Source organism: Oncorhynchus gorbuscha, linkage group LG24 (genome assembly GCF_021184085.1).
Source record: "Oncorhynchus gorbuscha isolate QuinsamMale2020 ecotype Even-year linkage group LG24, OgorEven_v1.0, whole genome shotgun sequence".
Lineage (NCBI taxonomy): Eukaryota > Metazoa > Chordata > Actinopteri > Salmoniformes > Salmonidae > Oncorhynchus > Oncorhynchus gorbuscha.
This window is the reverse complement of record NC_060196.1, coordinates 45,064,795-45,091,084: the sequence shown is the minus strand read 5'-3', so window position 1 is coordinate 45,091,084 and position 26,290 is coordinate 45,064,795. Positions and strand designations below refer to the sequence as shown.

Here is a 26,290-nt window from a genome sequence, read left to right as displayed (position 1 = left end):
TGAGACCGAGGTTTCAGTGCCTACAGCTTCCACACGTTGTCTAGAGTCTTGTCATTTGATTCGCAATTGATTCTTGGTCTAACCGAATCAAGGGAATCGATTCCCTCCGGTCTCCGACCGGATGTTTTGGTCGAGCTCTCTCCAAGACATTTTTTCGAAACAGACACCTATAGAATTGACATCGCCTCCTGATGAATTGTATCGCTTATCAACGTGTACTAATACCTAAAGTTGCATTACAAAAGTATTTTGAAGTGTTTTGTGAAAGTTTATCGTCGACTTTTTGAATTTTAAAAAATGACGTTACGTTATGAAACGCTATTTTTTCCCGTTTATCACACAGTCTTCATAGATCGAGATCTAGGCTATATATGGACCGATTTAATCGGAAAAAAGACCCAATAGTGATTATGGGACATCTAGGAGTGCCAACAAAGAAGATGGTCAAAGGTAATGAATGTTTACGACGACTATGCTCATTATTTTGTTTACGTCCCCTGCGGTTCTTATGGGGTGTTACATGCTATCAGATAATAGCTTCTCATGCTTTCGCCGAAAAGCATTTTAAAAATCTGACTCGTTGCCTGGATTCACAACGAGTGTAGCTTTAATTCAATACCCTGCATGTGTATTTTAATGAACGTTTGAGTTTTAACTAATACTATTAGCATTTAGCGTAGTGCATTTGCATTTCCAGAGCTCTAGATGGGACGCCTGCGTGCCAGGTAGGACCAAGAGGTTAATGTGATGTCTGTGTTTGGGGAAAGGTTTTTGGCCTGTGTGAAGATGTTGTATGGTCAAGGTGGGAGGGGGGCTCAGTAGGCCAGCCTGGGTGTACAGTGTATACCAGGGCAGTTATATACACTAGCCATTGAACATTTTTTGGGCTGAGCTGTTCCTCATTGCAGGAGACTGCAGGGAGTGTGCTGGACAGGAATGGATGTGGTGACAGGCATTGCAGTGTCAGCATATGCAGATGATGTTTCTGTGATGGTCAGGGATGATCAGGATATGCAGGCACTAGAGACCAGTCTGAAGGTGTACGAGGGAGCTTCGTCAGCTAAGCTAAACTGGGGCAAGAGCAAAGCTCTGTTATGTGGGGCATGGGGGGATAGGGCTCCTCTGCTTCCAGGGGGTTTGCAGTGGGGTTGTGAAGGGCTTAAAATTTTGGGGGTGTACCTGAGCTCGGAGAGGTGGGTCAGAAAGAACTGTGAGGGGCTGTCACAGGCAGTGGTGTCAAGACTGGCCAGGAGGAGGTGGCTCCTGTCCCAGGTGTCATATAGAGGGGGGGTGCTGATAATTAACAACCTGGTAGCATTTTCCCTGTGGCATAAACTGGCTGTCCTCAATCCCCCCGCCGGTCTGCTCGCAGACCTGCAAAGCAAGCAGGTAGATTTTTTCTGGTCGGACCATCACTGGCTGAGGGCGGCAGTGTAGTACATGTCCGTACATGAAGGAGGACAGGGCCTGGTGGAACTGGAGAGCAGGGTGGCTGCATTCCGACTAAAGGCAATGCAGAACCTGCTGTTCCATACCGATGTCGGCTGGAGGGAACCAGCATGCACGCTGCTGAGGAGAGCTGGCGGATTACAGTTGGACCGGCAGCTGTTCCTCATGAAGCTGAAGAGGCTGAATACAGCATGTCTCTCTGATTTTTACTCTGCAGTGCGGAGGGCCTGACAGCTGCTAAGGCCCACATGAGAAGAGGGTGTGGAGACAGGCTCCTCCCGCACCCAGAACCCAATCTTCCACAACCCAGCCATCCCTTTGAGATCGGTTCAGTCGGCCACCCTGCAGAGGCAACTGATGGCAGCGGGTTTACAAAGGCTGGGTGACCTGCAGCTGCTGGGGGAGGAGGGGTGGAAAACCCTGGAAGTCCTGGCACAACAAACAGGACTAACATCTCTTAGGCTCCTGGAGAGATTCCTGGAGGAGGTCCAGGAGGCACTGTCTGAGCCGGTAAGGGGGGTGTTTAAGCAGCCAGAGGGGGAGGGGTCACCACTGCAGGTGACGGCAGAGACTGGAGACTGGCAAGGGGGTCTGGAGGACTTGTTAGATTTTAACACTCTGAGCCCGTGGGAGTTTAAGGGGGCGGCAGGTAAAGCCCTCTACAACCTCTGTGTTAAGGTGAGAAGCATTAACAGGAGTGAAGGCACATCAGTGGCAGGGAGTATGTGGGGCGGAGAGTATGATGGGTTTTAGATGGAGGGGGCTCTACAAACCCCCAGTACCAAAGAGGTCAGGGGACCTCCAGTGGAGGGTTTTACATGGAGCCCTGGCCACTAACAGCTGGTTGGCCCAAGTTGACCCGGGAGTCAGACAGGTGTGTACTTTCTGTGTCATGGGTGAATCTGTGACTCATGTGTTTTCTGTGTGCGTTCTGTTGGAACGTCTGTGTGAAATGTTGAGGGTGGAGTTTACTGTTGGGATGTTTATAATGGGATACAGATATTCAAATAAGGAAATGGCCGTATGTGTGTTGTTGACTTTTCTGTTTGCTCAGACAAAGTTGGCTATTTGGCTAACAAGGAGGAACAGGGTCAAAGGTGGGGGGATAACAGACTCTTTACTATTATTTAATGGTATGTTCTCTGTGTGCCTTAGGGTAGAATTTGAGTTCTATAGAATAAAGTAGTGAGTAGTGAGGTTTTGGTTATTGTGATTTCTGGTGTTTTGTATCATGGGATAGAGGGCAAGGAGAGCAGTACGGGGGATATTAGTTTTTTTTTAAGCGGGGTGGGCGGGTGGGGTGACGTTTTAATGAAATGAGGATGTATCATTAAAGAAAGTCAAAAAGTCACACCCCCCCCCCATGGCCATCTCCTCTATGAGTGGCAGATTGGAGAGGAACGAGAACGTCAGTCAACAAACACATAGGGCTCATTGATTAAATCCGTGGCTGGGTTGTTTGCCAAAGCGGACAATCTGTAAATATGCTTCCCCGTTGTCCTCTTTGGCAAACGGCCAGCCACAGATTTACTCAATGAGCCCTATGTCTGGAGAGTGAGGAGGAGAAGAGAGTACATTCCCTTGATGGCTAACGTCAGTAAACAATCTGCCCAGTGAAGGGAGGGAGGTGGATAATCCCTTGCAATCCTTCTCATGTCACTGCTGCACTTTGAGGGGAAACAGATATATGAACGCTCTCTCTGGTGAAATGGGCTCTGTATTACTACTGTATTAGCGGATGAATTATGAATATGAAGGCTCTCTCTCACACACCGTACAACACTACATACAGTAACCAGACAGTTGACCCAGGGCTGATCCCTTCCAGTCTTCCTGTTTCTGCTCACATTAAATAGAGCATAAAGATATGTTAGAGATTCTTCTTTAAATACATTGCATTTTGGGAGGTATTCAGACCCCTTACCTTTTTTCCACATTGTTACATTACAATCTTATTATAACATTTATTAAATTAATAGTTTTCCTCAATCTACACACAATACCCCACAGTAACAAAGAGAAAACAGGTTTTTAGACATTTTTGCAAATTAAATTAAAAACAGAAATAGATTATTTAGACAAGTATTCAGACCCTTTGCTATGAGACTCAAAATTGAGATGTTTCTACAACTTGATTGGAGTCCACCTGTGGAAAATTCAATTGATTGGACAAGATTTGGAAAGGCACACACCTGTCTAGGTCCCACAGTTCACTGTGCATGTCAGACCAAATACCAAGACATGAGGTCGAAGGAATTGTCATAGAGCTCCGAGACAGGATTGTGTCAAGGCACAGATCTGGGGAAGGGTACCTTTATGGTAGAGTGGCGAAACGGAAGCCACTCTTCAGTAAAAGGCACATGACAGCCTGCTTGGAGTTTGCCAAAAGGAACCTAAAGGACTCTGACCATGAGAAACGAGATTGAACTCTTTGCCCTGAATGCCAAGCGTCACATCTGGTGGAAACCTGGCACCATCCCTATGGTGAAGCATTATGGTGGCAGCATCATGCTGTGGGGATGTTTTTTACCAGCAGGGACTGGAAGGCTAGCCAACAGGACAACGACCCTAAGCACACAGCCAAGACAACACAGGAGTGACTTGGGGACAAGTATCTGAATGTCCTTGAGTGGCCCAGCCAGAGCCCGGACTTGAACCCGATCTAACATCTCTGGAGAGACCTGAAAATAGCTGTGCAGCGACACTCCCCATCCAACCTGACAGAGCTTGAGAGGATCTACAAAAAAAGAATGGGAGAAACTCCCCAAATACAGGTGTGCCAAGCTTGTAGCATCATACCCAAGAAGACTGGAGGCTGTAATCACTGCTAAATGTGCTTCAACAAAGTACTGAGGAAAGGGTCTGAATGCTTATGTAAATGTATTCCATTTTATATACACACACACATTTGGAGAAATGTCTAAAAACCTGTTTTGCTGTGTCATTATGTGGTATTGTGTGTAGATTGATGAGAAAAAACCCATTTAATCCATGTTAGAATAAGGCTACCGTAACAATATGTGGAAAAGGTCAAGGGGTCTGAATACTTTGCGAATGCACTGTATGACTCTGATACAGGCAGTTTGTTGCTCCAGACCAGACTCGCCTCAAATCAGATCAAGCCTGGACAACCAGGTGAGGTACACTGTTGCCCACATCATATCATTGATTTTCCATCAATGATATCGAGCTTCTTGATTTAGTGTTTGATATTGAGCCTGAGTGCTTCTAAGGTCCAACTATAAAAAGATGTGGACTAGCATGTCCACTGTCCACTGAATAGCACTGCCTAACAGAACTGGGACTGGGGTTGAGAGAGGGCCTGTGTTTCATGTTGTTTTCCTATGTTTTCTATTAATATGCCCCAGCTAGATAACAAAGCGGTTTCCCAGCCAGGCCACCCATTAGGAAGAGGAAGAGGGAGGTCCCCCTTAATTGTGAAAAGTACAAAAGCTATGTGGTGTGGTGCACTGTGGGTAATTAGGAGGATAAATATCCATGTCCCCGTCCCTCCGCCCACCCAAGACTACTGATAGACAGGACACCAGATACTGCTGATTGGGAAGTTCCCAGAAAGAAGGAGAGTGGGAAGAGAAGAGGGGAGGTGAAGAGGGGAGGTAAAGAGAGGGAGGAGGTAGATAAGGTCTTTCTCAGACTGGAAGATGCCCCCTCTCTGCCAGGAGCCTCTACCTTCCGTTCGATGCGAGGCCACTTGACAGGTCATCACATTTCTCCTCTGATTGCAATCAGTGAAAAAAACAACACAGTAAGCAAAACCTGCACTGCAACGCATGTTATCAGACATCTTACTCCGCCCACTATGTATCTAATGTAGAAATACAGTAAAACAAACTACTACTGCATACCAGAAACATGAGAAACATCTGAACATGTTTCTATAGACCGTCTGCATAGTTCTCAGACCATATAGCCGGGAGAAAAGGCTATAAACAAGACCAATCTTATCAATAGACAAGCCTATTAACAGGCCCATTGCTCCTCGGGGGCCATAGGCCCTTGATTTCTCTCCTCCAACAGGTCTTCAGGGTACTCCCTGATGAAGGCCATGCAGCCGAAACGCCTCAGAGTTTTTCATCTTTGTTTCCATTGAACATGCCATACAAATAAAGGCATTTTCATCCATCATATGAAGAGTGCCTTGGTCCTCCTTTCTTTCTGATGGCCAATTTACCCTTTTACCAAAGAGCAGCTTCTGTCTACCAGAACCTACTATTGTGTACCTTAGCAGCTTCTGTCTACCAGAACCTACTATTGTGTACCTTAGCAGCTTCTGTCTACCAGAACCTACTATTGTGTACCTTAGCAGCTTCTGTCTACCAGAACCTACTATTGTGTACCTTAGCAGCTTCTGTCTACCAGAACCTACTATTGTGTACCTTAGCAGCTTCTGTCTACCAGAACCTACTATTGTGTACCTTAGCAGCTTCTGTCTACCAGAACCTACTATTGTGTACCTTAGCAGCTTCTGTCTACCAGAACCTACTATTGTGTACCTTAGCAGCTTCTGTCTACCAGAACCTACTATTGTGTACCTTAACAGCTTCTTTCTACCAGAACCTACTATTGTGTACCTTAACAGCTTCTGTCTACCAGAACCTACTATTGTGTACCTTAACAGCTTCTGTCTACCAGAACCTACTATTGTGTACCTTAACAGCTTCTGTCTACCAGAACCTACTATTGTGTACCTTAGCAGCTTCTGTCTACCAGAACCTATTATTGTGTACCTTAGCAGCTTCTGTCTACCAGAACCTACTATTGTGTACCTTAGCAGCTTCTGTCTACCAGAACCTACTATTGTGTACCTTAGCAGCTTCTGTCTACCAGAACCTACTATTGTGTACCTTAGCAGCTTCTGTCTACCAGAACCTACTATTGTGTACCTTAACAGCTTCTGTCTACCAGAACCTACTATTGTGTACCTTAACAGCTTCTGTCTACCAGAACCTACTATTGTGTACCTTAACAGCTTCTGTCTACCTGAACCTACTATTGTGTACCTTAACAGCTTCTGTCTACCAGAACCTACTATTGTGTACCTTAGCAGCTTCTGTCTACCAGAACCTACTATTGTGTACCTTAACAGCTTCTGTCTACCAGAACCTACTATTGTGTACCTTAGCAGCTTCTGTCTACCAGAACCTACTATTGTGTACCTTAACAGCTTCTGTCTACCAGAACCTACTATTGTGTACCTTAACAGCTTCTGTCTACCAGAACCTACTATTGTGTACCTTAACAGCTTCTGTCTACCAGAACCTACTATTGTGTACCTTAACAGCTTCTGTCTACCAGAGCCTACTATTGTGTACCTTAACAGCGCTTCCCTTCCAGGGATGTTGGGTGGTGTGTTGCTGTTGAATGAAGCTCCTGTTTCTCATCAACTCATGACCATAAGACACAAACTGACACTCTGTGAGACCTGATTTAAAAACACATTAATAATGCCTTACTCTACAGGAAGTATTAACACTACACCAATTCTTTACAGGGCCACCCAGTCAGACGGTGGCAGACCTGTGTGTGTGTGTGTGTGTGTGTGTGTGTGTGTGTGTGTGTGTGTGTGTGTGTGTGTGTGTGTGTGTGTGTGTGTGTGTGTGTGTGTGTGTGTGTGTGTGTGTGTGTGTGTGTGTGTGTGTGTGTGTGTGTGTGTGTGTGTGTGTGTGTGTGTGATCGTGTTGGTTTGTCTCTCTCTCCCGGTCTCCCTGCAATGTTGTTATCCAGTGGAGTGTGAGATGAGGTTCTTCCCTCTGTCTGTGTCACATCACACAGAAACAGCAGCAGCAACACACTCTGCGCACACACACAGTACTATTCTGTCTTGTTCTATCAGATTCCATACTGCAGGCAGCAGCCACAGCAACAACCAGCCCAGCCACCTCAGGTCACAGCACAGCAAGACATCTCCAAAAGGACCAATCAATCCTTGACGCCCACCCTCAAGCTGGAGTCAACTACGTAACTCTATGTTAGCGTCACATCCCCCCCAGTGGTAGGGTCACACCCCCCCCAGTGTTAGCGTCACATCCCCCCAGTGGTAGCATCACACCCTCCCCAGTGGTAGCATCACATCCCCCCCAGTGGTAGGGTCACATCCCTCCCAGTGGTAGGGTCACATCCCCCAGTGGGTAGCGTCACACCCTCCCCAGTGGTAGCATCACATCCCCCCAGTGGTAGCGTCACATCCCCCGCAGTGGTAGCGTCACACCCTCCCCAGTGGTAGCATCACATCCCCCGCAGTGGTAGTGTCACATCCCCCAGTGGTAGTGTCACATCCCCCCCAGTGGTAGCGTCACATCTCCCCAGTGGTAGCGTCACATCTCCCCCAGTGGTAGTGTCACATCCCCCCCAGTGGTAGCATCACGTCCCCCGCAGTGGTAGTGTCACATCCCCCAGTGGTAGCGTGACATACCCCCAGTGGTAGCGTCACATCTCCCCCAGTGGTAGCGTCACATCTCCCCCAGTGGTAGCGTCACATCCCCCAGTGGTAGTGTCACATCCCCCAGTGGTAGAGTCACATCCCCACCAGTGGTAGCGTCACATCCCCCTCGGTGGTAACATCACATCCCCCCAGTGGTAGCATCACATCCCCCAGTGGTAGAGTCACATCCCCCAGTGGTAGCGTCACATCCCCACCAGTGGTAGCGTCACATCCCCCTCGGTGGTAACATCACATCCCCCCAGTGGTAGCATCACATCCCCCAGTGGTAGAGTCACATCCCCCAGTGGTAGCGTCACATCCCCCTCGGTGGTAACATCACATCCCCCCAGTGGTAGCATCACATCCCCCCCCCCAGTGGTAGCATCACATCCCCCCAGTGGTAGAGTCACATCCCCCAGTGGTAGCGTCACACCCTCCCCAGTGGTAGCGCCACATCCCCCCCAGTGGTAGTGTCACATCCCCCCCCCAGTGGTAGAGTCAGTGGTAGAGTCACATCCCCCAGTGGTAGCGTCACATCCCCCAGCGGTAGCGTCACATCCCCCCGGCGGTAGCGTCACATCCCCCCAGCGGTAGCATCACATCCCCCCAGTGGTAGAGTCACATCCCCCAGTGGTAGCGTCACATCCCCCAGTGGTAGCATCACATCCACCCCAGTGGTAGTGTCACATCCCCCCAGTGGTAGAGTCACATCCCCCAGTGGTAGCGTCACACCCTCCCCAGTGGTAGTGTCACATCCCCCCCAGTGGTAGCGTCACATCCCCCAGTGGTAGCGTCACACCCTCCCCAGTGGTAGTGTCACATCCCCCCAGTGGTAGAGTCACATCCCCCCAGCGGTAGCGTCACATCCCCCAGTGGTAGTGTCACATCCCCCAGTGGTAGCGTCACATCCCCCCAGCGGTAGTGTCACATCCCCCCAGTGGTAGCGTCACATCCCCCAGCGGTGGTAGCGTCACATCCCCCCCAGTGGTAGCGTCACATCCCCCCAGCGGTAGCGTCACATCCCCCCAGCGGTAGCGTCATCAGTCCCCCCCCAGCGGTAGCGTCACATCCACCCCAGTGGTAGCGTCACATCCCCCCAGTGGTAGCGTCACATCCCCCAGTGCGTATGGGGCAAAATAATGACATTTAACTGGTTGCACACAACTTTGTTTCCCCCAGTCTCATCAGGTCTGTACTAATGACAGTAGGGGAATGCATGATAAGTGTCAAATTATCCACAATCCTGAGGGAGACTTCTGATTTCCCATCACCGCTATGGCACTTCCATTTTATCACATCGGCAGCATCTACTTTGAAAGGGCCAGTCGCCAGACGATACTTGGGAAATGTCTACTTGAGCAGTGCAGCAGCAGAGACGCAACGCAGGCTTCCCAACAACAGGACAACTATCAGACACACGCCTTAACCTCCCTCCTCCCTGTTATCCTGAGAAAATTGCTAAGGGCCCCCGGTTGATAACAGTGTGTGTTGGACAGGCAAGATCAGACACGGCGTGATGTGAACTGTGTCTGGAGTCTGGACAAACACGTCTGGCAGTAGTTATCGTACACTACATGGAAAGGTATGTGGGCACATGCTCGTCGAACATCTCATTCCAAAATTATGGCCATTAATATGAAGTTGGTACCCCATTTGCTGCTATAACAGCCTCAACTTTGGAACATTCCTGCAGGGACTTGCTTCCATTCAGGCACCAGAGTATTAGTGGGGTTGGACACTGATGTTGGGCGATTAGGCCTGGCTCGCAGTCGGTGTTCCAATTCATCCCAAAGGTGTTCGATGGGGTTGAGGTCAAGGCTTTGTGCAGGCCAGTCAAGTTCTTCCACACCGATCTCAACAAACCATTTCTGTATGGACCATTGTGCATTGTCATGCTGAAACAGGAAAGGGCCTTCCCCAATCTGTTGCCACAAAGTTCGAAGCACAGAATTGTCTAGAATGTCATTGTATGCTGTATATATATGTAGAGTTAAGATTTGGAACTAAGGGGCCTAGCCCAAACCATGAAAAACAGCCCCGGACCATTATTCCTCCTCCAAACTTTACAGTTGGTGCTATGGAGTCAGGAAGGTAATGTTCTCCTGGCATCTGCCAAAACCAGATTTGTCCTTCTGACTGCTAGATGGTGAAGAGTGATTCATCACTCCAGAGAATGCATTTCCACTGCTCCAGAGTACAATGGCGGTGAGCTTTACACCACTCCAGCCGACGCTTGGTATTGCGCATGGTGATCTGAGTCTTGTATGCGGCTGCTCGGCCATGGAAACTCATTTCATGACGCTCCCGACGAACAGTTATTGTGCTGACGTTCCTTCCAGAGGCAGTTTGGAACTTTGTAGTGAGTGTTGCAACAGCGGACAGACGATCTTTAACCTTTACAGCACTCGGCGGTCCCGTTTTGTGAGCTTGTGTGGCCTACCACTTCGCAGCTGAGCTGTTGTTACTCCAAGAAGTTTCCACTTCACAATAACAGCAATTACAGTTGACGAGTAGCTCTAGACGAACTGACTTGTTGGAGAAAGTGGAAGGAATCCTATGACAGTGCCCCGTTGAAAGTAACTGAGCTCTTCAGTAAGGCCATCCTACTGCGAATGTTTGTTTCTGGAGATTGCATAGCTGTTATTGGTATTGGTATTTTTGGACACCGATTTGGCAGATTTTTTATTTTTATTTACACCTTTATTTTATCTTTATTTAACTAGGCTAGTCAGTTAAGAACACATTCTTATTTTCAATGACGGCCTAGGAATGGTGGGTTAACTGCCTCGTTCAGGGGCAGAACAACAGATTTTCACCTTGTCAGCTCGGGGGATCCAATCTTGCAACCTTACAATACTAAAGTGCCTATAAGAACATCCAATAGTTAAAGGTTAATGTAATACAAATGGTATAGAGGGAAATAGCCCTATAATTCCTATAATAACTACAACCTAACTCATGTTCTGAGCAAGGAACTTAAACATTAGCTTTCTTACATGGCACATATTGCACTTTTACTTTCTTCTCCAACACTTTGTTTTTGCATTATTTCAACCAAATTGAACATGTTTCATTATTTATTTGAGGCTAAATTGATTTTATTGATGTATTATATTAAGTTAAAATAAGTGTTCATTCAGTATTGTTGTAATTGTCATTATTACAAATAAATAAATAAAAATCGGCCCGATTAATCGGTATCTGGTTTTTTGGTTCTCCAATAATCGGTATCGGCGTTGAAAAATCGTAATCGGTCGACCTCTAAGCCGAACCCAGTTATTTGAATGCGTGTCCACATACATTTGGCTAGGTAGTGTAAGTGCTAAACCTGAGAAAAGGAATTCAGACAATGGTGATCCAACATTCCAAAGACTGGAAAACAATGACAGTCCAAGAGTGACATGTTTTAAAGGCGTTGCCTACCTGACAACCAGATGTCTAATATGTCTCTGTGTATTGCTTCATTTGGCTTTTAAAGTGCACACCTAAATTGTAGAGGAAAAGGGTGTAGCTAGCCTTCTATGTTACCTGGTGTTCACTTCCCTGTACCCTGCTGTGGCCTTTACCCACGCCACACTACCCTCACTGATGTTTTCAAAGTGTTGCACAGAGCTAAATTCCAAATGGCACCCTATTCCCTAATAGTATACTAGGGGCCTGGTCAAAAGTAGTGCACTATATACGGAATAAGATGCCATTTGAAACTCATCCCAGGAGACTATTGCAGACATGCCGTGACATCCCAATGAATCATCAGAACCAGACAAATGACACTTTCTCATGACGCACTGACTTACTCCCTGTCATAATCTACTGTGATTTAATAGGAAACCAAACAACCACAGCAAAACAAAACCTGATCTAATGAGTGAAGTTGGAGCAGGGTAAACACGGACAGGATAACCACGTCAATCATAGGGTTTTGCAGATTTGAATCACACAGTAACATGATCAAGGAAGCTGGAAGCTGTTTGTCTTGTTCAGTGGGTCACAGAATAACTAATCCTCTATTATAAATCATTATTCAAATCGATTGATGGGTATTCTGCAATGCAGCCAGATAGGTGGATTCCCCGTTTTGAATATCACAGCCAGGACATTTCCTTATCTGATTAGGTAATGAATAGTACAGTTAGGTTCAGATGAGAATCCTGGGTGAATTTGGTGTTATTGAGTTTTTCCAGCATCAATTCGTATTAGTGGATATTAAAGTGCATCAACACATTTTCCCACCACCAGGAATGTCAATGTAATGGAATGACCTTTGAGAAATGTACCTGTCTGTTGAAAATTGTGTCTCTTCAGTTGTTCTTGTTCCAATCATTGCCTCTACTAACTAACAGGTTCTGAAGGCCATGGCAACAAGTGCTCTAACAATGTTCCTGTCCAAATAGAAAATCAATTTGACCAGGTTCAATAGCAGTAAGGAGAATCTAAAGATCACCAACAATGGTCTGACGAGGAGAGATCAATACCTTCCTTTTATTAGCATTTACTCTCTCTCTCATTCTTTTTCTCTGTATTTATCTTCATTTTTCATCCCTCTCTTAATATGTCTGTCCTTGGCTTCGATACATCTCGCTATCCCCCCCGTTTCTGCCATGACATCTTCATAAAAGGTTTACAAGTTTCACGTGAAACACACGGATAGTACTAAACTATAATAAGAAAACATTTACAGTTTCTGGTGAGTGAATTGTTAATTCCATTGTTATTGGAGAAATTAAGAAAAATGGAAATGGTTTTGTAGCCTAAACTAAATTCAATAATTTAGGCTTGCAGGGGGGAAAGGAATAAGAGTTCTCTGAAGATAGAGAGGATTTTGAAACCAGGAAATTAGAGTAGGTGAGGAGAAGCACAAAGTGAAAGTTTTAGTGCCAACAAAGCCCTTTTCACTATAACCCCAGTTGTCAAACACCCTGCTGACAGAGGCTTGCTGACAGTGTGACTGTGGCTGAGGGAGAGGAATGGCTCTGATGTGGCTCAAGAGTACTTCCTGTTTCCTAGTCTACTTTATTGAGCCTATGTGATCAGAATCTACATCTCATATAAACATCCCTGTGGTTAACAGAACAAACCTGGCTAAACCATTAGCATCCCAAACAGACACACACACACACATCCCTGTGGTTAACAGAACAAACCTGGCTAAACCATTAGCATCCCAACACACACACACACACACACTGACGCGTGCACGCACAGACACACAAACACTTATCAACCAGGGGCCCTTAGCAATTTTCACAATTTCACTCTCAGCCCCTGAGGTAAACCAGTTTAATGTTCAAAGGTGTCAAATGGAGCATGTTGAAGTAATTGCCTCTCAGAATGTCAGAGTGGAGAACCAGACACCTCACTGTTTACATCCCAATGATGGTAACAAACACTTTTCAAGCTTTCTGAAGTGGATAATCAAGAATGTGTGAGATAGATATACATTAGCCTAGATCAGTAAAGCCTATTTAAATAAATCAGACAATAATCCTGTTATATGTTTATGGCATCCCTATCACTAGCTATCAGTATAATCAAGGTTGAGAAGCCCAGTGGGTGCAGTGCAGACAACTTCACACATTGTCTCTAATCCCAGCTGTAGAAACACTTGGACAACAGAAGTGTGCTCCTGTCACTCAGAAGGTGTGAACAAAAAGCTTCCATCTCTCCAAATTCCTCATAGTTCCCAGTGTTTTAGAAGAACGTAGTTGTGTTGGTTTCCCGTGTTTTAGAAGAACGTAGTTGTGTTGGTTTCCCGTGTTTTAGAAGAACGTAGTTGTGTTGGTTCCCCGTGTTTTAGAGGAACGTAGTTGTGTTGGTTCCCCGTGTTTTAGAAGAACGTAGTTGTGTTGGTTCCCCGTGTTTTAGAGGAACGTAGTTGTGTTGGTTCCCCGTGTTTTAGAGGAACGTAGTTGTGTTGGTTCCCCGTGTTTTAGAAGAACGTAGTTGTGTTGGTTCCCCGTGTTTTAGAGGAACATAGTTGTGTTGGTTCCCCGTGTTTTAGAAGAACGTAGTTGTGTTGGTTCCCCGTGTTTTAGAGGAACGTAGTTGTGTTGGTTCCCCGTGTTTTAGAAGAACGTAGTTGTGTTGGTTCCCCGTGTTTTAGAAGAACGTAGTTGTGTTGGTTCCCCGTGTTTTAGAAGAACGTAGTTGTGTTGGTTCCCCGTTTTTTAGAAGAACGTAGTTGTGTTGGTTCCCTGTGTTTTAGAGGAACGTAGTTGTGTTGGTTCCCCGTGTTTTAGAAGAACGTAGTTGTGTTGGTTCCCCGTGTTTTAGAAGAACGTAGTTGTGTTGGTTCCCCGTGTTTTAGAGGAACGTAGTTGTGTTGGTTCCCCGTGTTTTAGAAGAACGTAGTTGTGTTGGTTCCCCGTGTTTTAGAGGAACGTAGTTGTGTTGGTTCCCCGTGTTTTAGAAGAACGTAGTTGTGTTGGTTCCCCGTGTTTTAGAAGAACGTAGTTGTGTTGGTTTCCCGTGTTTTAGAAGAACGTAGTTGTGTTGGTTCCCCGTGTTTTAGAGGAACGTAGTTGTGTTGGTTCCCCGTGTTTTAGAAGAACGTAGTTGTGTTGGTTCCCCGTGTTTTAGAAGAACGTAGTTGTGTTGGTTCCCCGTGTTTTAGAAGAACGTAGTTGTGTTGGTTCCCCGTGTTTTAGAGGAACGTAGTTGTGTTGGTTCCCCGTGTTTTAGAAGAACGTAGTTGTGTTGGTTCCCCGTGTTTTAGAAGAACGTAGTTGTGTTGGTTCCCCGTGTTTTAGAGGAACGTAGTTGTGTTGGTTCCCGTGTTTTAGAAGAACGTAGTTGTGTTGGTTCCCGTGTTTTAGAAGAACGTAGTTGTGTTGGTTCCCGTGTTTTAGAAGAACGTAGTTGTGTTGGTTCCCCGTGTTTTAGAGGAACGTAGTTGTGTTGGTTCCCCGTGTTTTAGAGGAACGTAGTTGTGTTGGTTCCCCGTGTTTTAGAGGAACGTAGTTGTGTGTGCTGAAGAAATGCACTTCAAGTCCCCTCCACCAACAGCTGCCAGTTTCCCTACAGCTCGTTTTGACCTGACATAGTACACCACTAATGTAGGGGTTACATTTATGACAGATATGTCCCGCACGCACTGTTGTCTGCTTCAAACTATGTTGTCAAACACAATCACTATTATATTACTATCAGTGAAAAACTAGGATGTTGAGCTGTAAGCATTTCGTTGGACGATGTATACCATGTGTATTCTGTACATACGACTAATAAAACTCGAAACTGATTCAAATCACATCTTTTGACATGAAGGTGTAATAAGCCGGCATTAACGAACGCAGCTGTTAACGCTGTCGTCTTATTAAATCAATCATTTGAATGACAAAGGCTTGTTTATATCAAGACTTTTAGATGAACAGTAACTATCAGCCAATAAACTCACTGTGGTATAGTACAGCAGAGAGTAACCATCTTCCAGAGGGAAGCGTTCAACATGTGGTCAGAATAATGTGATGATTGTTATGTTACAGTAGTAGTGGTTGTCTGCACTGCATACTGCCAAACTGGCCAGACAAACTGGGAAAGTATGAAGCCTGAGTTCTTTTTAATCCCCGTAGACAGACTACACACACAGACAACACACACAGAGGACGTCCACACAGACCGAGGGAGGGTGTTTCTCTTGGCACAGGGGTACAGTAAGTAACCAGCCTGCCATGCCAGTGGTAGGAAGAAACCTCTAAACGCCTGTTGGTGTCAACAACACTGGGCATCTCAATATACCATCAGGGTACTAAGTAGAATATAAAACACCTACTGTCACCTGCTGCTGGTCTTGCGGTGTGACTATATACCCAGTTTATATATGTACCCATGCAGGAAGTACATTTGCATCTCAACATGGAGTAATGTCACTGTTAGAACAATTGAGTGCCAAATACTAGATAATATTAATTTCTTGACTATAAAAAAAAATGTAAACGGTTGTGCTTGAAGAGAATAGACCAACAAAATCTTTGCAAGAGGCCAAAGCGCTAATCTCTACATGTGTCTTGGAAGTGTAAAAGCTTCTTTATAGTAATACCATGCCAAGTTTGTCTTCTTATCCATAATACATGTGTGGCTTTTTGAAAAGCCTACAATATGAAATAGGAAGGAATTAATATACTTCTCAGTAAAAACTGAGAGCTCATGGCAAACGCAGGGCAGCAAGCGAGATGCACAGCATTCCACTTTGAATTGATACCCCACATTGTAACTGCTGCATTGCAATATATTAAATTGCCTAACTATGCAGAAACTTTGATTCAGCGCTCCCACTAGTTGAAGCAGCACACACCTATCATCCGATAGCGGTCTCCCTGCAACCCATGTGCCCTATTCACCCTAGTCGAATTGTTCAACTGTGACGTTGAGAACCACGGCTACTATCTTCCTAATCAATATTCCCCCCAAAATTTGGTCCATTCCTCAAAGCGACTGTTCGACGCCCGCCTTCCTCGCATGGCGGTGCTGCGGCATAATTTAAGACATATCAATGAAGTTTCGGGAAAATGTGCCTATAGCAACCCAAACCCACACCTCAATACCATTCGAAATAAACGGACCCGTCGACATGAAGACGCAACTTTCTACATTCACTGATGAAGGAGTCTGGAGACCACTTACCTTAGAAGACCATCCATGAATAGCAGTCGGTCGTTAGGCTACTGTTGAATTGAAACTCGTTGGATTTGTGCAGTGCGGCTCCACCACATCAGAAAACCCCGCATTTAATAAAGAATTTACATAAAATGAATACGTCTTGGTAAACCCTCAAAACAAATTGTATTCAATACTGAGGAGCTCTGAGGCGCGTTCTCTACCGTGCACGAATATTCCCAGACGTAGTACGTTGTTGCTATTCTGACTATGCACCCAGACCCACTCCTTTTCTCCGGTAAAACGTTGAGGAGGAGTGACACATCGGGCAAGCAGCTGCGCTATGGTCTCTGGGACATGTAGTGCGTAATTGCACTCAGAACGTGGAGATCGTTCACACTGGAAACAGATGTCAATTCAACGTCTATTCCACGTTGGTTCAATTTAATGTCATTGAAATGACGTGGAAACAACGTTGATTCAACCAGTTGATTCAACACACATTCAATGGGAAATATATAGTAATGCAATGTAGAGTAATGTATAGTCAATGTATTAGGCTAGATCTAACATGTTATACATTATTATAATGGTATTTAATTGTTTTAGAACACCACTTTTATTTGCAGAACAAGATACCTTGATAGATGAGTATTAAGAACACAGGGTAGCCTACACAAAGACAATAGCTGTAGTCTGTCCGTCTTCAACAAGCCTATATGGGTATTTTGGTGAGTGAGCCCTCCTTTTGGCTAATACATGAAGGAAGACAATGACAGTCATCTTTAGCTTCCTGATAATCCCCTCATAAGCTGATTGAAAGAATAATTCAGCATGGCCATAACCTATATTTAGGCACTAAAAGTTGACAAAACCAGTAGAAAATAATATACAAACACCCCTTACTGTTATTTAACCTTTATTAGGAATTGACCCCTCCCTGGTCAATTCCGCTACATTGTTTCTTTGAGCCTGCCCCCTCCCTGCTTATGACTTGATCCTCTGACTGAACGGGACATTGAGTTTAGGGCTGCAACAGGGCTTGGGGAGTGGTGAATACTGTACGAATCTAAATAAAGCCTGTTACTTACACTTCTTAATAGAAAAATGGACATTAATGGCGAGGGTGTGGGAATGTCATAAAACCCTTTTAACACTATTTATCACTTTGATGAATAGATTATAGCTAAAAATAAAAGCATTTTATTTCCGCAAAACTGAAAAAGAGACGATGGCAGCTTGGAAATGTTCTTTTGTGCAATATTTTGGTGACATATGTTGTCATATACAATGTTTTCTCACAGTCACAACCCACCACAGCTGTTATCATTGTACTGTATGCGTAATGCAGCCTGCCTACATTTATTTATGGTTCAGAGGACACAGAGGCCGTGGCAGAATATATCTACCATATTTCTTGGTACGTTAGACATGAAGGTGGGGCTATCTATCTGAGTTTAAATTAAGTGTACCATGAATGGATTTGATTAATGAATACTGCTACATTCACCCACTGCTTTTCATTATAACCCAATGCCATATTGTTTGACATTTTCTGCTTGGAAATCAGTTTTGACAATTTTTCTTGGTTAAATCAGGAAGATGCCTGTGTTAATAAAGCACTATGTAGGCGACACATGGAGTAGATGAAAAGACTCAAACACGAACGGCATCTGACAAACCACCGACAGTATCATTTGAATAAAAGTGTTTTGCATTGTGTGCATTCTTGTATAGTTGACCCTTTCCACCTGCTTCTAGAAGCAAACAACTGTAGCTTGCCTTTGTCAGTTTGATTGTCTATTTTAAAGACACACCTCTGCTTTATTGACTGTCTGTGTGTGTGTGTGTGTGTGTGTGTGTGTGTGTGTGTGTGTGTGTGTGTGTGTGTGTGTGTGTGTGTGTGTGTGTGTGTGTGTGTGTGTGTGTGTGTGTGTGTGTGTGTGTGTGTGTGTGTGTGTGTGTGTGTGTGTGTGTGTGTGTGTGTGTGTGTGTGTGTGTGTGTGTGTGTGTGTGTGTGTGTGTGTGTGTGTGTGTGTGTGTGTGTGTGTGTGTGCGTATTTACCTCTGCTATATTAAATTAGATCATGACAGATTGCCCCAGACGGTTGGTCCTCTCCAACCTAACTTAATTTTACACACCAACATCATCAGTCAGTAGATTAGCAGAGATTGTCAGTAGCGATTTCCTCTCAGTTACAGTAATCAATCATGTCATGTTATTCAGTCGCTAGTGTTTATTGAATATTAATTAAGGGAATAGCATAAAATATGAGCTATAGATGCACAAAAAAAAACTGAAATTATACAAAATATTTGGGAATTTAGGATACACATGGATAATTATTGTTTATTATGACCAGTGGAAATTTAATAGGCCTATAGCCAATACTGAGAGAACTTAATGGAAATAGAGCTGCCGCCGCCATCTTTGCTTCCTTAGTGGTGGAACTTCCAGTAGCCAATTCTTCACACTTCGGCTTCAGTTACTTGCAGTAGCTAGCTAACTTGACCCACCGTTTAACGATGAGTTCTTCATGACAAACTAGTAGCATATACTAGTACACTCTTAGAAAAATGGGTTCCAAAAGGATTCTTTGTCTGCCCCCATAGGAGAACCCTTTTTGGTTCCAGGTAGAACCTATTTTGGTTCCAGGTATAACTATTTTGGGTTCCAAGTAGAACCCTTTGTGGAAAGGGAATTATTTTTAATCTAAGAGTGTAGCATATAATATGTTCAGTAAAGGTTGAACGTTTTTTTAGAGCTGCAATGTACTGATAATCAACCTTTTACGGTCCGAGTACAGTTGTGGCACATTACGATCTACACCCACCTCCAAACTATCCATCTCTTCAACCTTTTGATGAAGAAACCCCGAAACGATCACGTTTGCTCCTTCCACTTTGTGGACAAGAACACTACAGTAGGCCTGCGGCAGATGAAACTGGATGTCTTGATGGTAGTGAGAGGTAAGTCAAATGAGAGGTAAGTCCATTCAGAGATGGAAGAGGAAGTGATACACCCCACTCATAGTTTTTTACTGGTTCAATGAAAGTCAATGACCTAAGTAGACCAGACCCAGCTGCTACTGCATTGGTGTCTATGGAGAGAAACCCACTTAAGTAAACCAGAACATACTTTTTCGGGACAATCGTAAATGGCTTGAGTGAGCTATCTATAATTTATCCACCATTTTTGGGTCAGTGGCCATAACAAAGAGAATTTAAATAAAGGTGCCTAGAAATTGTTTCGCCAATAGAAATCTCCAGAGCTAAATATTAAGAATTATAAACTGGGTAGTTTGGCTCCTAGATGCTGATTGGCTGAACGCTGTGGTATATTTAAGCAATAAGTCCTGAGGTGGTGTGGCACATGGCCAATATACCACGGCTAAGGGCTGTTCTTATAAGTGACACAACGCAGAGTGCCTGGATACAGCCCTTAGTCGCTTTATATTGGCCATATACAGTACCACTAACCCCCGAGGAGCCTTATTGCTATTATTAAATGCTTACCAATGTAATTAGAACAGTAAAAAAGTAGTTTCGCAATATACCTGTGGTATATTTTATCTTATATACTGAGTGGTTTGATCCCCGAATGCAGATTTTTGTTTTCAAATAAAAAGTGTACCTTTATTTAAAGAGGCAAGTCAGTTAAGAATAAATTCTTATTTACAATGACGGCCTACACTGGTCAAACCCGGACAACGCTGGGCCAAATGTGCACCGCCCTTTGGGACTCCCAATCACGGCCCGGTTGTGATTGGCTGACAGCCGTGGTATATCAGACTTGAAAGCAGTTTATAATAGCAATAAGGCTCCTTGGGGGTTTGTGGTATATGGCCAATATACCACGACTAAGGGCTATATCCAGGCACTCTGCGTTGTGTCACTTATAAGAACAGCTCTTAGCCATGGTATATTGGCTATATACCACACCCCCTCAGGTCTTATTACTTAAATATAGGACTCTGGAAATCCCTGATTACGCTTGTACTGTAGGTGTTGTCATTGTGACATTAGCTAGCATAGCTCATGCCCAGAAACACGTCTAACGAAGTTGTAGTCATGACATTTTCAGCTACTTAAGACATTGTCTCAAATCTAGATTTTGCCTTTAGATTTTGAGAAAATTAACAATTTAGGATCAATCTTTTACTTCTCCCATTGACTTCCCAAACCCTGGTCTGGTTTGTCGAGTCTGTTGGTCCTCTGGGTTTCAGAACTCTGTAGTCATCATTTCAATAAGGTGAACATGATTTGACAAAGCCTACCTAAGTTTGTACATATTATAAAGTAGGCTGTCAGTAGCACTGAATTATAGCCTAATTAATCCTATTGTAGCGATCCTTGTTACAATTCCCACCAAGTGGGATAACCCTATTGGCGCAATACGTGGGGTGTTTGCCTTTCGCGCTAGGGACCCTGGTTAGCTTCCCTGCCCTGCCGTTCGCTACATTGGTGCCAGAAGTGGGATGATGTACTGGTTCAATGAGGCCATTGCAACAGACGGCCCAAACTTTTAAAGGGGTCTGAGTAGTCGAAACAAGAGGATGTGCCTTCCGGTTTGGAGGGGGCAGTGTGGTGAGCCTTGCTATATAAGCCACATTACAATTCCCACCAAGTGGGTTAAGCCTATTGTTTCAATGTGCAGACTGTTTGCCTTTCACGCCAGCACCCTGGGTTTGCTTCCCTGACCCACCGTTCACTACACTAGGCTATCTACAACATATTCACCCACACACCAAAGACAATTTAAAGAGCCACTGAACATGCTGATTGGCATTGGTGTTTTTCTGTTACTCATAAGAAAAACGAGATTTCAGTCTTGGGGGTGTGTTTCCTGACTGGCTCTGCATTTGGTTAATTATGTTTTTCCCCCATGAGACACTGTAGATGAGGAAGTCTGTCTCACTGTCTATGCTATTGGACAGAGAGCAATCACTGCATCTGTTCACCCCATGTTAGTGGGCAAATGGAAATCATATAATCAAAACCCAACCTTCATTACCAGTTGTGACACATGGATGTTCCAAACTCCATTTAAGGCGAGACTGACTTTATGACCCATATGATCCTACTTACACTTTGTAGTCCATTTTGACACTAGAATAACTGATACTGACTCGAATAGATGCCATTTTCAAAGGGATTGTTCACACACCATGCAAAGTTGTAACCCGATAAATTATTTGAATGATCCATTTGTAATATTAGTCATGTTTTGTCCATTACTGCCATCTAGTGTGTGCAGAATGAGCAATTAGTGAAAGTGACATAGGAAGCTTTTACTTGTGTTATCCACTACTCCCCTCTAGCGATGAACATTATTTGTGAGAGTATACAGTAAATTTTCAAATTATCTATAGATCTGTTAATATGCTGATAGGCTGTTCTGAGACCGTACCTGCGACTGAACACATTCTCCGGAGGTGAAAGTAAGTAAAGCAGATCTGTATGTATTCAAAATTAGCCTCTCTGCAGTGACACACCCACCTGATAAGTGTCATATTAAAATAAATCAACATCAACCACCCCCTAGAAACAATGACACTGGGTCTGTGTGCCAGGAGTCTGCTCAACCTAGAAACAGTAACAGAACAGGTTAAAAACGGTGAACACACTCTTGTAGAATCTGCGCTCGAGACGTTCCTGTACAGGGCCCAGGTTGAGAAAATATGGCGGCATACGGTCAGCGGTGGTGCTGAAGCAGTCAATAACATTGTTGTGCAGATTTGTCCATTTTAATCCAATGTTCGTTCCAATGGTAAGAAAGTAAGTTGTCTAATTGAGCCATGTGAATATACATTTTTCTAGTGAGCAGAATGTACTTTTATTCATTCTATGAAAGGGAAGCAAGCCTCTCCTGTAGGACAAATAATGCATCTCCCATTTCACAGATGCTCACAGACAATCACGTATCGTTTAATGTTATCTGTGCAACCAGTCATTTTTTAGCAACATTTCTTCATATTGTTGATATAGACAGATTTAGCAAGGTTATTCGTTTCTAGCTAGCGACCTTAAATATCTCACCTAATAAACGTTGAGATTGGTAGATCGAGATTGTCATTCGGCTTCTTGCTTCACTGGCAACAACCGTTAAATGCTAATGTTAGAATGCTATTGCTGTAAACTCAATATTTGGCAAGCATCATCAAGCAATGTGTTATATGACTGTTTATTTCAGATTTACAAACCATCTATAAACTATTAATTAACTGATTATGTAGGCCTATAATCTACTGCATAGCATGTGTAGTGGTCCTTCTGTAGCTCAGTTGGTAGAGCATGGCGCTTGTGACGCCAGGGTAGTGGGTTCGATCCCCGGGACCACCCATTCGTAGAATGTATGCACACATGACTGTAAGTCGCTTTGGATAAAAGCGTCTGCTAAATGGCTTATATTATATATTTATTATATTATGTGTAGCCACAAGGCGCATTCCATAATTAAGAGGCTCGCTGAAATAAGTAACGGTTGGCATGTAATTTACAGATGTTTTTTCTCTTCTGAATGGGTGAATTTAATCTATATTTCTTATTCCGGTGATGGATCAATCCCCACACAGAGATGCATCCCCTGTTAATATGTCGTTCCTTGTTGGTGTCCTGCAGGGAGTTCCTGGTCATGGTTGGATCTGAGAAGGCCAGATCTACCAGTATAAACTGTGAGGTGATGACAGAAGTGAAACATGACCAGTCTGATCCACTGGTGGACATTACATTTAGTAAGTAGAATAAAGTTGACTTTTACCGAAGCTTTACATAATATAGGTCTAAGGTAGGTCTATATTGCCAGTTGTCACCAATCCTGGTACTGGAGAGATATAGTGTGCAGGCTTTTGTTCCAGACCAGTATTTACAAAAATATAATTAGCCTTACATAATAGTAATTAGCTTATTGGATTCTTTGGGGTCCTCACCATTTGGTACCAAGTAGCTGAGTTCCCAATTTGGTTTTGTGTAACTTTTATCCTGCCTCAGTTCAACGAGTGCTTTACCCTCTTCCCTACAGTGGATGGAAAAAGGCTAATGATGAAGAGAGCGAGACTGACCATCAAGGAGATGCTGACAGCACTGCAGTCCCCATGTGTAGCCAAGGACCCCCAGGCCAAAATGACAGCCAAGAAGTAGTCCCACCCTCAGTCATGTGTATGTGTATTTGTAAATGTTTATAATAAAATACTTTAATTGAACTATTCTGTGTTGGTTTTCACTCAATTATAGAACTTATTGAATGGTTTTACGTTTAGCGAAGTTGTATTGTGTGCATTTTCACTTTTTAAAGTTATTCAGGTTCGATGGCATAAGACTTATTTGAAGTGAAAATTATTTTATTTTTTTCTGCCTAGTTTAAGATAATCTTTGTCCACTCTATGTAGGCTTTTAGATTGTATTATCTCCCCCTGTCATAGTTTTGGAGCATGTGATTTGTCAACTATTTGCAGAGTAATAGACACTCTTTTAAGCGTTTGAAAGGACATTGTGAAACGCATAGCCTCTGACATAGTAAGCTAAACGTAATTTGGCACAGTAGTAGATGCGGCACTCAAAAACCTTTCACCCATTCTAGCATTATTCCATCCGTCGAAAATTGAGGAACTACATACAGTGACGTTCGTGACTGTGATTGGGTAGTTGTAGAATGCGCGAGCCAGAGAGATCCCTTTAAAACCGTGGCTCGTTCTCAACAGAGTGAGTAGAGTTGAGCTTGGACCAATAGACTGAACTGTTGGGAATATTGCAGATATAGGCTAACTGGAAAAATGGTTGACAAGTTTGTGGGGACCTGGAAAATGATTTCCAGCGAGAACTTTGATGACTACATGAAAGCTTTGGGTATGATATATTTGTCTAATCTTAAATTATTGATTACATATGAATGTATATAATAATATACATATAACATGATGCTATGATAAGGCTAGTCATTTTTATTTACATACATTAGTATGTATTATGCATTGGGTTGTACCACGCCACACTGTCAATACATCCCTCTTGACAGTTTGTTATCTGTTGTGCAGGTGTTGGTTTCGCGACCCGACAGGTGGGAAACCGCACCAAGCCCAGTTTGATCATCAACATGGACGACCAAGGAATGATCTGTTTGAAATCTCAGAGCACTTTCAAAACGGTTGAGGTTAAATTCAATCTCAACGAGCCTTTCGAAGAAACAACCGCAGACGACAGAAAAACAATGGTTGGTTTAGATTTTTTTTTAAATATGTGTGTGAAAGTCCGTTGATTTGGGTTAACGGGTCATTGGAAATAACGTTTATTTTTTTCCTTTCATCTTCAGACCGTTTTTAGTCTTGAAAATTGCAAACTTGTGCAAAAACAGAAGTGGGACGGCAAAGAGACAACAATAGAGAGAGAGGTGACTGGGGATGGAAAGTTGATAGCGGTAAGGAATCGTTTTTTAATTACTTATATAACGTTTCTCAAATGGTCCTGTAGTCTTTTTTGGCATGTTTGTAGTGATGGTTTATTTGTAAATAACTTCTAGACTTGACAGACTAATGTAAAAATGTATGATATAAATGCTTTTTTTTTTAAAATTCACCACAAAGTTGAAATGTTGCCAATGAAACTTGTTGGGAAAGTTAAGTCACACTTGACTATATAAGCTCAACCATTTTACATCTGACATTGAACAAGTGTTTTATCACCCTTTAACCTAAAACATATGCTGGAATGTGTATTCCTGGCTCTTCGCCTGCACCTGAAACATCTCAACTCTGACCTACTGTAACACACCTTATTTTCCTCTCCTATTCTCCTCTCTTCTCCTTTCCCCTCCTCTCCTCTTCCACTCTTACTTCTCATCCTTACAGAAATGCATGATGGGAGATGTGATTGCGGTGAGGACATACATGAAGGAGGTGTAATGGGACTCAGGACCATTTTGTTTCGGATGACGACAGGCTCAGTTCAATGAGCAGCAAAGCTAAAGTTACAGCGCGTATTGCTCATATTATTCATTGTATTGCCAAACAAATTTATGCATTGTAATACTTCAATATAATACATTTGGTTATAAACATTGTTCTGGTTTTAATAAAAAACTTTACATTTCCCTCTGTTCTTATTTGGAATTATTGCACAATGTCTTGGTTGGCTTCTCCAGATGTGACAGTAGGGACAATATTGACCACTAAAGACTAATATGTATGTTTTACTTTTTTAACTCTAAACATATAAAAAAATAATGAAACATAAGACAAGAACACATTTTATTCATAGACTGACACAAAATGTGGGAGATTTATTCACATCGTGTTGCCACGTTTCTCCTTAAATAACAGATGTCTTTCTTGATTGCCATGAGCTTTAACAATGAACAAATCCATCATTGTTTTCTGCAACAAATAATTAAGTATATTTGATTATCGCAAACATGGTATTTGTCAGCTCCCTTGGCTTTATCATAACCATGTGTTTAACCCATTACAGTCTTGGCCTTGTTTAAGCCGGGGAAGGGGTTCTGGTAAGCTATATGGAATTGTTTTAAGAATGTCATATCAAGGATTGTTTTGCTATTTGATTTCAAATTTTAAGACCCCTTGAAAGATCCCCCAAAAATAAAATAAAAATATTTGCTGAACACATGCATTGAATAACAGATTCACTTGATGGAGCAACAGATAGTCCCCCTCCCAAAACAATCTAAAAGAAGTTTGTTCTGAAGTGTCAGGAAAGATTTGTTTTAGTTTTCTTGACATATATTTAACCCCTTTTTTGTCACTAAACAGTCTCCATATTCTGTATACGTCCATGTTGTTTTTAACTGGTAGC

The 26,290-nt window shown here is 43.4% G+C and overlaps 3 protein-coding genes across 6 annotated transcripts in view; 2 read left to right on the top strand and 1 right to left on the bottom strand.

Moving 5' to 3' along the window:
* The window catches only part of LOC124012556 (phosphoprotein associated with glycosphingolipid-enriched microdomains 1-like), a 99,021-nt gene extending 82,249 nt beyond the window's left edge, over window positions 1-16,772 (bottom strand). For all 4 annotated transcript variants that reach the window (XM_046326322.1, XM_046326324.1, XM_046326321.1 and 1 more), the window contains exon 1: window positions 16,514-16,772. The gene's annotated coding sequence lies outside the window, so the exon portion shown is untranslated. The remainder of the gene's footprint in view (window positions 1-16,513) is intronic.
* Window positions 16,773-22,040: 5,268 nt separating this feature from the next.
* Window positions 22,041-23,672, top strand: LOC124012629 (39S ribosomal protein L53, mitochondrial-like). The gene is made up of 3 exons (XM_046326465.1): window positions 22,041-22,264; window positions 23,108-23,220; window positions 23,508-23,672. The coding sequence occupies exons 1-3, from the start codon at window positions 22,242-22,244 to the stop codon at window positions 23,624-23,626; spliced, it is 255 nt and encodes an 84-aa protein (XP_046182421.1). The 5' UTR covers window positions 22,041-22,241; the 3' UTR covers window positions 23,627-23,672.
* Window positions 23,673-24,170: 498 nt separating this feature from the next.
* Window positions 24,171-25,571, top strand: LOC124012628 (fatty acid-binding protein, heart-like). The gene is made up of 4 exons (XM_046326464.1): window positions 24,171-24,331; window positions 24,520-24,695; window positions 24,795-24,899; window positions 25,330-25,571. Exons 1-4 carry the CDS (start codon window positions 24,259-24,261, stop codon window positions 25,381-25,383), a joined length of 408 nt encoding a protein of 135 aa, XP_046182420.1. The 5' UTR covers window positions 24,171-24,258; the 3' UTR covers window positions 25,384-25,571.
* The last annotated feature ends 719 nt before the right edge of the window (window positions 25,572-26,290 follow it).